The following is a 14376-nucleotide window of genomic DNA, read 5'->3' on the forward strand; positions in this document are numbered from 1 at the left end:
CAGCAGCAAAGGGTATTTAACAAGGCTGCCTGCATGCCTCATCCCTGTTCTGTTTATATATCAACGTTAGTTTAGACCAGAGTTTCGCTCTATTTTTTGTACTTTCATGGCGATTTTCAAATAAAGCAACCGCATTCATCCGTACTTTTATGCGGAGAGTTAATGTAACGATCATTTTGCTCCATTCCCAAACCTGAAGCAGTGCTGACAATGTTAAACAGTTTGGGATTTTGTGCAGGCATGGGAAAGGCACTTGCCAGGCACTGCAGTAGTGGTATTAACTGGCCATAGATGGTAGTAGGTAAAAAAGGCTGCGAGTACCTGAGCATTTAATAGCAGTGCCTGGCAAATACATAATACCTATATGCAAGCCAAAACTGTTGGCTTTGCCACAGCTTGTTTTTAACAAGACTTCGGTGAAGGTCATGCATAGTGCTTAGAAATCGAGTGGCTGAAGGCAGACCTGGTTAAGACATTTTTATTACACAAGTAGCTTACATCTCAAATTAAGTCATTACCTTTCAGAACACTGCTTTGAAAAATATTGGCAGGCACATTGAGTGGGACGATTGATGGTAAGGCTTCATTAAAGCAAACTCAAATAGTTCACATGAGGATGTGTTTTAAGCAGGGAGGAGAAGAAACAGGGTGGGAATGGCCACAGGAATTAGCATGGGCAGCCAATAGGTAAGCAAATAACCAAGCAACACCTACAAGCTTTGTGTCCCTCCTTGTATGCCATTTCCCCCTATCTGTACTCTGATGCAGTAGTTTTAGCGCCACCTAATAGCCCAAACTAAAAATGAACACCGGTCATGGCAATGGGAACCCAGCTTCTTAATTGGCGGAGGAACTGTCCATAACATTTATTTTTTATTTATTTATTTGACATTTGCATCAGCACACCTGGCCTGCAAGCAATTAGGTGCTGGTTACATTCAGGCAGAGGAGGGGGTGGGGGGTTGGCGAGAGGGGAAAACATGCAGTCAGTTAACTAGGTATGTTTTCAGCTTTCTCCTGAAGATGCTGTAGATGGTTTGTCTCGCAGGTGAGAGGGGAGATCATTTCAGATAATGGGAGCACGGCTTGGGAAGCTACAACCTCCTGCTCTCTTACGGTTGAACCTTGGGGTGGAGAGAATGTTTGTAGGCCAATCTCAGTGGCCTGGGTGGAGAGTATCTTTGAAGTTTGTTAGCCAGGTAGGAAGGAGCGTTGTTGGAGAGGCATGAATCCGTGATGGACAGGATCTTAGAGTTGATTCTGTCCTTGACTGGGAGCCAGTGAATGGATGTTCTTACCTCCGTGATGTGGTCGCACTTTCCAAAGTCAAGTGCGGCTCGCAGAGCATTGTTCTGTACAGGCTGGAGGTTGGACAGATTTTTTCGTTTTTAGTGGTTGTGCCACTAAGCAGTGAGTTGCAGTAATCCAATTTAGAGCAGATAAGAGCATGCGCAACTTCGAGTCGGTTGTTGCTGGACAGGAAGGGTCAGCTGGCCGTAATGAGCTTTGGGGCGTAGGAAGATGTTGATGCTATGTGATTGATCTGCCGTGTCATGTTGAGAGAAGCATCCAGGTAGATGCCTAGAGTTTTTACAGAGGTGGCAATGGGAATAGAATTCCCATCAATGGTGAAGGTTTTGTAAGACTGGTGAATTTTAGCTAGGCGCAATGGGGAGCCAAGGAGGAGGAGCTCTGTTCTTTCATCGTTCAGGCACAGGCTATGCGCGGCCAACTAGGTCTGGATGGTTTTTAGGTAGAGTTAATCTTGAGCATGTTCTGTGTGTAAACATCTGTGAGGGGGATGAGGATCTGTGTGTCATCGGCATAGTGGTGTACGATATGCCTAACGAGTCCAGGAGATCAAAGAGGTGGTTGGTGTATATATATTAGAAAGGGTGGGGGAGACACAGGATCCTTGTGGTACCCCACAGGATCTCGGTGTGGGAACTGCGGCCACCTCGCCCGCGAACACTTGTGAGGGTCTGTTGGCTAGGAAGAAGACAATCCAGCAGGTTGCATCTGTGGAGAAGTGGGCTGCGGTCGTGAGGTGGCGGCAGAGCGTCAAGTGATCAATCAAAACAAAGGCTGCAGAGAGGTCTAGAAGCATGAGAAGTGTGAGGTTACCCTGGTCAACGGAGGAACCCAGTTGATTTTTGAGGTCCAGTAGGGCGGTCTCTATTCCATACTCTGGGCAGAAGCCTGATTGCGGGTTGCCTTTTGCGAACAGGCTGGTCTGTTTGCGATGGGGAGAGGAATGGTGAAAGTGATGGAATTGTTGTCTGACCAAGGACATTGGAGGTTGGAGAGGGTGGCTGTATTGCAATTGTGGTCTAAGACCCACTCTAATGTTAGTCCATGAGTATGGGTAGGGCTGTCGACACGTTGTGAGAAATCTAAAGCCGCTACAGTGATGTGGGAGGGGGTGGAGAATGCATATGTGTTAATTCACCACAAAATGAAGGATTATGAACATTAACATCAGCAATTTACATAAATACTCAGCATCAAGTACAAGAAAAGGAAGAGAGTGCTTCCATATGTGGACTGGCATGTTCAGTTAGTTATATCCATGACAAATATGAAATATGGAAACATTTGCCCCTTTTAAAGAAGAGGTTTCAAATGGACCATTGAACTATTCAGGTACATGTATCCTTATTTGGAGCCCCATAATCACATCATGGGTTGTCAAATATCTGGATGTGACTGTTAAAGGGTATAGATACAATTCGCACACATGCATTTGGACGCAGCACAGTGAGGGAGCTGATGTGCTCTCTTCTGACTGATAACTGTTTATGAAATAATTAGTTCAAATATACAGGGAAATAACGCTAATGGTAGCACCATTTGAATAGGATGACCCTTGCCATTCTGGTATGGTGTGTACATTTGTGAATAATTAATTGAAGGCAATGTAACCTTTTGAGGGGAAATAAATGTTTAATAGGATGGAGTTATTGGATAACTATAACACAGATACAAATGATTGGTGGAAATGTATGTCACTTCCTTAGAAAGTTGGAATTTAAACCAATTATGATACGAGTAAAAGGCTGAAAGCGCCATCCCAATACTTAGAGTGTATTTACCTCTGACAGCATTAGGCTCCTAACGTATGACGTAATCGCATTTTGTTTACTTAATAATAATAGTAATTAAGCATTTATATAGCGCTATGAACCCTCAGGCATCTGAGCGCTGTTTATTATTACCCACGGTGTGTGGTGCTCATGTATCGACCTCGGAAGGATGAAAGGCTGAGTTTGGCCCTGCCGAGATTCGAACCTGCATCAGCAGGCTCTGCACAGATGTCAACGCAAGAGCTCTATTCGCTGTGTTATTTGACCGGCTGTTAAAGTAAAATCAAGATGGCAGTGTCCCCGAAAACACGCAGAACCCCACCATCCTGAAAGAAAACGGCAAAGGCTGGTATCAGGAATATATCAGTAGACATTAAGAAGTATTAATAAGATTGGAACTCAGTAGAGTTAGATAAACTTTGCTAATTCTGGATTAGCATGTTGTTGGCTAATGGATAGTGGTTTTATTTAAGAATGGCACACATGTTCAAATACATTTATGTTGGATAATTCACAACCAGGGAAGCGGTTTTAGTGAATAGGACATATTTTTTTTGTTTGTGTTACAGATAAATATCCAAAGATAAATTTGAGAAGAATAAAACTGATGGAATATAGCAACCTAAAGTTGGGTGGAATAATCAAAAACACAGGTATCAGATGGCATTTTATTGGAACCAAAATGCATAATTTCGACTAATTGCATCTAAAGGTACAAATTATGGTTTTCATCTCTTAGATAAGATTGGAACACATATACAGATGACAAAAGAAAAAGGAAGGAAAGTCCAAACTCTTGGCATGAGGGGCTAGTAATTCCCCTGGTAAGCTGACAGTGATGTATATATATATAGCATATGTGATCTAGGGAATTCACACCCACTTATAAAGTAATATGTTTTCCCTTATTTCTTCATTATTTTATATCCCTCCTAACTCCTCAGGAAGGAACCACGACAGGGAATTAAACAAAAGTCTTTAGGAGAGATCACAAAACAATGATATAAATGAGATGAATACATGTTACTATGATACATGGATATTACATGGAACTGGATACTTGGTACTTATAACCATTAGGGTCTTGTGATCTTGATATGGAATGGTCAACAAAAATAAGGATGTTTCTATGTCTCAATGAAAAATGCATTTGGGTTAAATTCAAAGGTGGACATAGGAGAAATCAAACTCAGGTTCAAAGATTGTGAAATGCTTTGAGAACTTAATGAATGTGAAATATTTTGCGGACTATTGAAAAGTTGGACATTTGATGAAACATATAAGATTGAATGACCATAAGGGTCCTTTTTTTGCCTTGAGAAAGCCCTTGTTGGGTGAAACATATGCACACGCCCCATTAGCGTAATGATGGCAAACTGACAAACTAGACATTGGAAAGTGTATATTGTCACTAACTGCATATGCATAAGAGTGGTATTTTTGTAATAAATAGGAAAGAATCATTTCCATCAAACCAGACTGAATTAGGTGTTTTGATTAAGAAAAGTCAAAGTTGCTTTATAACACAAGACTCGCTTCGCCTTACCTACCTATTTTTCCTACAGATTTTTAAATCATGCCTTAAGCCTTTGATCCAATTAATATTCAGTAAGAAACTGGGAAAGCGTATTATTCTCAGTTCTGGTTTGTACTAGTGCCTAACAAAAGAAGCAAAGCACACAAAGAACCTTTTCAAGTTGTGAGGTGTAATATGGAGAACAACATCACAGATGTGTGTGTTTTGGACTATGAAAGGTGCCCCAGGATTTCATTCAAGCAAGTGCTCTCAGGCACAGAGTTACAATGGGGCTAGCACCATTTTGGGCTGAGCTCATGGCAATATATATTATACCCTTACTTTAATTGTATTTATATAATAGAACCCTGTTACTGTACCCCCTTCTTGTACATTGTAGCATTGCTTCACAGTCATGTATAAAACCCAGTACATACATACATACATACATACATACATACATACATACATACATAGAAATGGAGCTCGGAAGTCTGCAGGGAAAACAGAGGTTTGTTTGATGGCTTTGGAACTTCTTTTTGACCTACTCCCTTTTGAACTTTGTAAGGTGCTCCGACACCCACTGGGTAATGCCAGTGCTGTATAGTACAAAAGTTTGAAAACAAGACCATAATGTTTTGAATAACTAACAAGCATTCACAAAGTCAACAATTGTGTTTGTCCCCTGGTGAAAGGTAATGCCATCATGCTTCCGGCTTGGGCACCATATGTAAGGAATACCCTCACATGTGCAGGAACCACTATCATATGCCAAGCGCAGCTACAAATGTCCCTATAATGTCATCATAGGCCTGCTCAGCCACCATATTAAAGATATAGCCTCACAGTTGCTGACATCAGATTCCCACTGAAGCATTAATTGCCCTAAATAACACCATCATCAGCACTTTTGAAATTATTTCCATCCTGCTGCATGCAGATAAGGGAATACCCTTGTCTTTTTGTAAAGGATCTGACCTGTTCAATTAAACATAGTCTCTTTTCTATGTTTAACAGCCTGAAGGAAGTCAATTAAAAATGTATACAGCCCTTGAGGAATGCTGATAAGTATTTGTTTGTGGCTTTTGAGCATAGAAATTGTAGTTTTCTACTTCTATGTAGACAAGCCACATTTAAGATACATGTCAATTAGCACTTCTGAAACAATTTGGAGCATCCTGTAGGGCAAGGGGAAAAGTGCCCCGCCCAATGCCGTCTCCTGCACTCCCCTGGTCTCTAGCCACGTTTTTCATTGTTTTAAAGATCCTCTTTCTATGTCTAATGGGGCTGTTGAGATCCTTGAAATAATTGTAGAAAATGTTGCTAGTCTTCGGCGAAAATACAGGAAGGACTTTGAACATGCAAAAATATGGATCTGTAGTTGACCATAGAAGTAGCTTGCGGCATAGAAATGTCACGAGCTAATATAATCTTAAAGCTTTGGAGATTGTTGCAAAGGAAATTAATGATTCTCTTTAATCAAATAATACAAGTCCATGAGATAGCACAAATGGAAAGAATCTGGAGTAAAAAAGCAATCCCCTTTGAGGAAAAAAAATATATCCTCCGTCACTGGAAAGAACACCAGAATATACAAATTGAGGAGAGGCTGATTGTGATATTTAGTTGAGAAGTCTGGAGTGGAAGACCACCATGGACAATGATGATTAAGAGGACCGGTTCCAGGCTATTAGAGGGAACTACATTGAATGCTATGGCTGACCGAGAAAGCCATTTGGACTATTGGAGGCACAGTGTGTTCATCTATGATCAACGTGATGCAAAGGGCACAGTTGAAAGGTGTTCGAAGGTGTGCTAAACGTATCATTTTTGATGCGTTTATGAACATTCCGTTCTATGTATACAATGCAAACCTTTCGATAAAACAATATTTGGCAGATGCAAGAACTATTACCAAGCGAAGAGTGTCAAGATACTCCCATGTTGCAGCGGATACTCTGCACAGAGGCGTATTGGAGGGCTGGAGCTGGTATGTTAGTGGCTGGATTCCACAGAGGCACCACGGGCACTATGTTGCCATGTCAGTTTAGATAACAAGGCCACACTCTAAAAAGGTTCAGGAAGAGAAGTAGGGGAAATGTTCTTCTGGGTGACCAAGTGTTACAACCTAAGACAAAAGTCAGGGGAAAACACAGCACCTTAAAAGGTTCACACCTCTATCCACTGCCCTGCTTTTAAAAACGGATAATGGACTTACCCTCCAAGGGCCCATAAAGTCTGCAATAAACTGAAATTGGCATTGCTTAATTAGTACTATTAGGGGAACTTACCTTTAAGTACTGAGAAGTTCAAAAGTGCCTAGAATGCACCAGAATATCATATCAGAAGACATGGTGACAGACACCAGGGGCGGCTCATACATAATGGGTGGCAGGCCATCAACCAATCACCCCTTAAGGATGAACCAGGCAAGCCCATTGAAAACACTGAACAGTCCCTCGGGTGCAGCCAGCAGCTGAGAGAGTGCTTCTTGGCTTTTGGCTTGCTGTAAACTGAACAAGGAACAAGGTTTCACTTTGACAGTTGAGTACTGCATCATGCATGTACAATTGGACATGCAAGCCTGGGGGTGTTTTGTTCTCCATTGGGAATGCAGGCTAGAGCACTGAAAGGATGAATGTTCATAGTGGCGATTATGCACCTCCCCACACATTCAGGGACCCAGGGTCGGTGAGATGGAAGTGTTCTGGCTCCATTGGGCAAGTGCAGGAACCAGGATGCTTTCCCTGCTCCCTCATTCCCAATTTGTGCTGTGTGGGAACCAGAAGGCCATCTTGGCAGGCAGCTTGAGCTGAGAGGAGTTGGGGCCAAGGCTGTAGGTACAAAATATATATATATGTGTGTATGAATGTGTGTATGGTTGCATGCGAGGTTTTGTGTCCGTAAGTGTGCGTGTCAACGAGTGAGTGTATGTGATAAGGGGCATGTGTGAATGAGCGAGTGTATGCTGTATGGGCGCAAAAGTGAATGAGAGCGTATACATATGATCTATTGGTGCGCATTTGCATTATGAGTGTATGCAGTACAAACGTTTAGGTGCTGCATTATGTGCCAAGCCAGGTGTCTTTGGTTTGGGGGTCTCATTTGTGCAGCTGCCAGTCTGGATATATGTTCTTACTGTGGCACTGCATTTATTACTGGGCATCAATGGTAAAGCAAACATAAGTGTTATTACATGGCTAGACGTTCCTACATTGGTTCAGCCAGTATGGATATATTTTCAACTGAGCATCAAGGGTAAAGCAAACATGAAAGTATTATTGCATGGCTACACTGGGCTACATTGGTGCAGCTAATCTTGTTAAGCTTTCTCACTGTGTCATGGCATTTTACTCTGATCATCAAGAGTAAAGCTAACATGATAACTATTATTGCATAGCTATTCTGGCCTATATTGGTACAACGAATCTGGACATGTTTTAATTCTTTGTCATGGCATTTTCTTACTAGCTTTCAAAGGCAAAAGCAACATGATGAGTGTTGTTAAGGGATTTACTGTCCTCCATTGAGCTCACATGGAGGAAATGGACTTTCATTTCCGCATTGTCGGGATGGCACACATGTAGCACGCAGTATTCCGGAATCCTTCCGGTTACATCTGTGCCTTTTGCAGCAGAGGAAAATCAAACATGGATAGATGGTAAACAGACACATATTCTGGGCTACATGTGTGCCTTTCCCAAGAGGAAAAAAAGGAACATTAATTTCCTTCTCCTGGCAAAGGCACATGTGCAGCATGCAGTATTCAAGAATACTACAAGTTTATCTGTCCCTTTCCCACCAGGGGAAAATGAAACTTGGATGGAACAGAGGACATATAAGGGATTTAATGGAGCAGTTTTTTGGATTTGTTAAGATAAGAATATGAGTCTTTCGTTTCTGTCAACCACTGCAAGAAAAGCAAGTAACCCTTTCAAATGTCAAACTCTATGAAGCCTTGGCAGTTAGGCTCCCTTCTTGCATACCTGCAAAGTCTGCCCCTACTCTTTCTTTCGAAGCGCAGTTTAGAGCCTTTTTATTACACAGACCTGCAATATTGTAAAAAAAGAGATGTGTTGGTGACAGAGTGTTCTGTTTACCCTACATTAAATAAGACTTTCAATACTTGGAGAACATGTTGTTCCCATTTTAAGAACACTAATTCCATTCAAAAGGCTGATGGGCAAGTTCACTAGGAGCTTACTCCATCGTATCCTTAACTTAAACCCAGAGAGCACTATTCAGTTCACAAGGAAGTTATTATGAGCAACTTTGACCTTCTCATCACTTAATCCTAGTAAGTTGAGAATAAGTCAAGAGTTACTCATGGTGAATTCTACGTGAATCAGCCCCTGGAATGAAAAGGATGATGTTTGTGCTACTTTCATTGTAATGAATAAAAGTGAGCATTGCCTAGTAGACTACTACATTGAGAAAGTTGGCGGCACTATGTGTCTGTATTAATTAATAATCTAATTGACTACATGTTTTTATGGTATATCAATGGTACCTCGAAGAATGTAAGGCTCAGTGGACCCGATCAAGATTAAACTTGGTACACGTTTTGCAGCAGGCCCTTAACCCAACAAGCATTCTCAGAATAACATCATGGTCAACAGTTATTAAAGGGAAAAGTTTCCATTTACCTTTTAGAGTGGAGTTGCTATAATTTGCAATGTAATAGTACAAATTAAAAACTATGTGGAAAAAAGAGTTCCAAGGATTGCTTTCAGAAATGCAGGTGTTATTCACTGCATGCTGAAGCCTCTGAATTACAGTTTTAGGCTACACACTGCAAAAATATCTGAAAATATCCAAATTCATCATCCAGACACTTGCTGTTATATTTTTTAAGAGGTTCGATGACAGTCAAGCGCTACTTACGGTATGCCGAGATGAAGCACAAACAGAAAGACATAATGCAGGACAATGTTAATAATGTTTGCGAAGATGCCAGCGAAGATCTGTGGCATGGTTATTCCCTAAAAAAGAAAGAAATATTCAGAACATGAGTTTGGAAAGAAGAAACTGTTATTTTCTTGAGACACAGTGGTGCAGTCATCTACGGTGCACTGGGTCGAGTGCCCTTTTGTCCCGCGTCCTATGCCCCACACATGGCAATGGGCCCAGGTTTCCTCCTTGTAGGGCCAATTAATAATTCCCACTGGAGGAGCAGTAGATGGGCACCTGTTATTGCCTAGATGATAACCACCCATGCTTTACATGAACCCAACCATCTCCATCAACTGTCATCAAGAGACACAATCATGCCAGGTGTTCGGCATAAACACTGGCTCTTGGACTTGACTTACAAACTCCTGCTCTAGTAATCAATTAAATGGTGTGCATACAAACACCTTGAAAGATAAGAGGCAGTGAATGACAGGTATGGTAAAATTCAGCAGCATGACCCTTCTAATCTCTTCCATGTAAGAACTAGTGATATTCTGCAACAGACACATCTATGGGTAGTATAGCTCAGTGACAATGCGCTGGTCTTCGAAGGAAGATGACGCAGAGCAACATAGGTTTGAATCCCGGGTCAGCGCTTAGAAGCCTCTTTGGTATGAAAAGAAAACGTATAACAATAATGCATCTTGTGGAGTATCACCAAAGGATTTCCCTGAGAATGGCAGACAGGGTGAGGGAAGGAGAGACTGTCTGCACAATGGCAGCAAATGTTTGTTAAAGCAGCAATGAATCCAAGATATAGTTTTCTAAAATATAATTAAAAAAAAGACCAAAGAAAAGCAAAAATAACAAAAACATAATCATAAAACAAAACAAACAAAAACAAAAACAAATGCTGAATTGGCAACTATACGTAATCCAACAGTGTGCTCCCACATGCAACCAGCAACCCTGTCTAGATTGTGGCGTGAGAGATTTTGAGACAGAAAGAAATCTTTTCAAGGACACATTCTGGGAAAACTTCACTCCTGGTATAAGGTCTTGTGTTGAGTAAAAGAAAATATACATTCATGTTTATGAGTGGACTGAGCCACAGGGGGTTGGGTTGGTCGGGCAGCTACCCAATGCATCTCCCAGAGGGTGTATGAAACAGAATTTCTTGTGTGTGACCACCCCTCAGAGATGCAGTATTTCCAAATCTAATTTGATGATGTTACTAACTCATATGAGTTCAGGAGACTACAAGTGCCGCGCATACTGTGAAAGGGTTAGTCTCGGACCCTGAAACCAACTTACACAGCAGAGTAGATGTGATCCACGAGTGTCTGCAGACACTGAATGTGGAGGAAAGACAAATCACAAACATTTCCCACCTTCACATCTGAAGAAAGGACACTGCTTGGACTACTCATGGTCTGGTAGAAACACAGGCCCGCTTATGAGGAAAAGGCAGGCCACCATGGAACACCGCAAGCGGAGGAACTGTCAGTTTCAAGATGGGGCTACAGGCCCTGCCCATACTTAAAGCCTCAGAATCAGACCTGGGGCTAAATACCAACCAATTAAATTCTTCTCTATATCAAGACCTGAAATCGGACACTCGGGGAAAGGAAAATACTTGGCTGTCTCACAAAGAGGCCAAGCAGGCCATGTATATAAAGGAAGCTGTAGACAGCCACAGAATAGTGAAGGCTGGGAAGGGGCATGTGTGCTACTCATTGCTTCATGGATAAACTGGAAGTAGTGAAATACGAAAGCTGGGAAGAAGGCCTGAGCAATGTGTTTTAAGCACCAGAGGCCTTGTAATGTCTAAAAGCAGTGTCAATTAAGATGATGAAGAGGGAGGTCCGAGAATCTCCCACCTTGTGAAAGAGAGCGTACTAGAGACCATGGAGCTCCCTGGGAGAAGACGTGGCTAAGAAAACACCAAACAGCCGTGAAGAAAACAAAACTGTGCATTCTCCTTGCAGGGGACTATCCAAAGGAGCATCTTATGTTTATTTGTTTCTAGCACAGGGATGGACTGTAAAAGGTTGAGGCTTATGAACCGTTTTGTTGGCCAAACTGGTAGAACATTTCTTTTGTAGCATCAGGTTAGCCAGGAAGCTAAAGCACTTGTCAGGACTAGATTTACAATTTATGTTGGCCATCACGTTTGGACTTTGGTTTATAGATGAAGGCATCTCTGGAGAGACAGAGACTTGGGAGTTTAGCATTACAAATATTGCAACATTTCTTGAGTTCCTTTAGGCGTTTATCCAACCCAAGACCTGATATTACTCTTTTTTTAAATTTGGTTTTATTAGTTTTACAAGAACAATAAAACAAAAAACAGACATTAAACAAAAAGAAATATACGTTGTGTAATACACCACCCTTAGCACATGGTAGCTCGATTAAGACAGAACATATTGTGTCATTTGAGTCCCGTAATTTGGCAGTAGTTCCATGTTTCTGGGTGTATCACCCCAACTGTTAGCTTCAACCTACTCCCACCCCCCTCCCCTACTTGGATTAGCATACATCTTATGAATAATTGCATAACCTGAGTACTAGAAAGGCACAGTAAACACAGTTCAAGTGTCTGGCAGCACCGTCACCACTGAACATGAGTCTTCTCCCACTTTGATGTCCTTGGGTTTTGCATCTTGAGTCAGGGCCTTGGGGGCTCCTCCAATTGGGAATCAGAGGCAGGTGCAATACATTTATTCCTGAAGTCCATCCATAAGGCTTCCCATTTGGCCGCTTTATTGTGTAGGGAGGCAGTGATTGTTTCCATCAAGTAGATGTTGGAGGCCAAGTTGATCCATTCGCTCTTGCGTGGAACTGTTGGGGATTTGCATTTAATCACTAATAGGGCTCCCGCAGCCAACAATAGTTGGGGAGCTAGGCTTTTCTCCCTGAACCAGTCGTCTTCGTTCTTTCCGAGGCCGAACAATATGAGGTAGGGGTCAACTTCCTTTTGAATCTCGTCTACTTCCTTGATCCATCCCAGGACCTCGGCCCAAAACACCTTGATGTACGGGCAACCCCACCACATGTGCCAATAATTAGCAGTTTCACCACATTTTCTCCAACATCTCGGGCTCATTGCTTGAGACATTTTAGAAAGTCTAAGAGGATCATATTGCCACCTGTGCAAAAGCTTAACTGCATGGAGTTTATATTGGTTGGATATGGAGGTTTTGGATGCAGCTCTACACATTAAGTTCCATTGGTCAGGAAGTATCTCTTCTCCAAAGTCTTTTTCCCATCTGGCCCTGAGGGGATCTGTGGTTCCCTCTCCTGCCGATATTAGTTCCTGATACATCACGGATATTAGGCCTTTCATTTCAGATCTGGAATCCAAGAGTTTCTCAAATGGGGTTAGATCTCTTTTAAGCTTTTCTCTCCATTCGGGCTTTGTTAGTACCCCTTTTAATTGGATAAACTGGAATGTAGATAGAGTGCCTATACCCAAGGCCTCCGTCAGAACTGGTAGCGTGATGAACGAATCCTTTCTTTGCAGTTGCCCCACCCTTTCCAGGCCCGCCTCATACCATGATTGGAACCGCCCCACATTGGGAATATGATTGTTTATGCCGGGTGACCACAGGTGACTGAGCGGGGATGGCCAGGTGGTGATTTTGTGCATCTCTTTGCCAGTTCGCCATATGCTCCATATAGTGCTCAATATGGGGTGGCCTTTGATTCTCTTTTGTACCCTTTTGTATGGGGTCCATAACCATTCTGAAACCGTGGCGGGGGACAGTTAGTGATTGTCCATTTGTACCCATTGGAGGTTCTTATGGTCCCTAAGGTGTGGAATTAGGACACGCAACTTAGCAGCTTTATAGTAGGTTCTCAGATCAGGGAGCCCTATTCCTCCCTTGTCTTTGGGGAGTACCAATGTATTATATGAAATTCTTGGTTTCTTCCCCTGCCAGATGAATCGCATCATGATCTTTTTGTCCTCCATGAAGAACCCCTTAGGTATCTCGATTAGCAACATCTGGAAGGGATACAGGAATCGGGGGAGGCATACCATTTTGACGGCGTTAATGCGCCCTAGCCAAGAAATCGTGAGTTTGCTCCATTTTTTAAGGTCTGTCTCAAATCGCCAGAGAAGCGGGGGGAAGTTGACTTCATAGAGGTAATTCAGGGTTCTAGTGATCTGTATACCCAGATATTGAAGTGCTGTGTGTTCCAATTTGAGACCTAGTGAGAGGAACCTGACATTGTTCTCTTCAGGGGATCCCTGGAGAGGGAAGAGTATGGACTTGGATTTATTTACTTTGAACCAAGAGAACCGGCCATATTCGTCTATTAGGTTAAGCGCGTGCAGGATGGAGTCTGTAGGGTTTATGTGTAAAAGAATGTCGTCTGCATATAGTGCTGCCTTATATTCCACCGCCCCTAACCTCATTCCCTGTATATTGGGGTCATCTCATTTTTTGTGCCAGTGGTTCGAGGGAGAGTGCGAACAGGATCGCAGAGAGGGGGCAACCCTGCCTGGTCCCTCGTTGCAATTCAAACCATCTGGAGTATTACCCATCTACAAATATCGATGCCTTAGGGGAGGTGTATATTTCTTGTATCCCATCCCGAACGTTCGGGCTTATCCCTACTTTCTGTAGGACTGTTCCCAGAAACTCCCATTCCACCCTATCAAAGGCTTTCTCTGCGTCGATTGACAGGAGGACAGCATCGCCGGGGAGGTTGTGAGCTGCATGGGTGAGGTGTAATGTTTTGCGCATGGTATCGGCTCTTTGTCTCCCGAGAATAAACCCGACCTGGTCAGGGTGGATCAAACAGGGCATTAGGGTTTCCAGTCTTGCAGCCAGTACCCTAGCGTAGATCTTGGCGTCGAGATTAAGGAGGGAGATG

General features: G+C 42.6%; 1 protein-coding gene across 1 annotated transcript in view; it reads right to left on the minus strand.

Moving 5' to 3' along the window:
- The window catches only part of LOC138488297 (multidrug and toxin extrusion protein 2-like), a 624530-nt gene that overhangs the window by 172854 nt on the left and 437300 nt on the right, over positions 1-14376 (minus strand). Inside the window, exon 7 of the mRNA XM_069615180.1 lies at positions 9484-9581. Within this exon, the coding sequence (XP_069471281.1) occupies positions 9484-9581 (98 nt within the window). The remainder of the gene's footprint in view (positions 1-9483; positions 9582-14376) is intronic.

The sequence above is a fragment of the Ambystoma mexicanum genome, chromosome 9, assembly GCF_040938575.1.
Source record: "Ambystoma mexicanum isolate Mex_15411 chromosome 9, UKY_AmexF1_1, whole genome shotgun sequence".
Classification (NCBI taxonomy): domain Eukaryota; kingdom Metazoa; phylum Chordata; class Amphibia; order Caudata; family Ambystomatidae; genus Ambystoma; species Ambystoma mexicanum.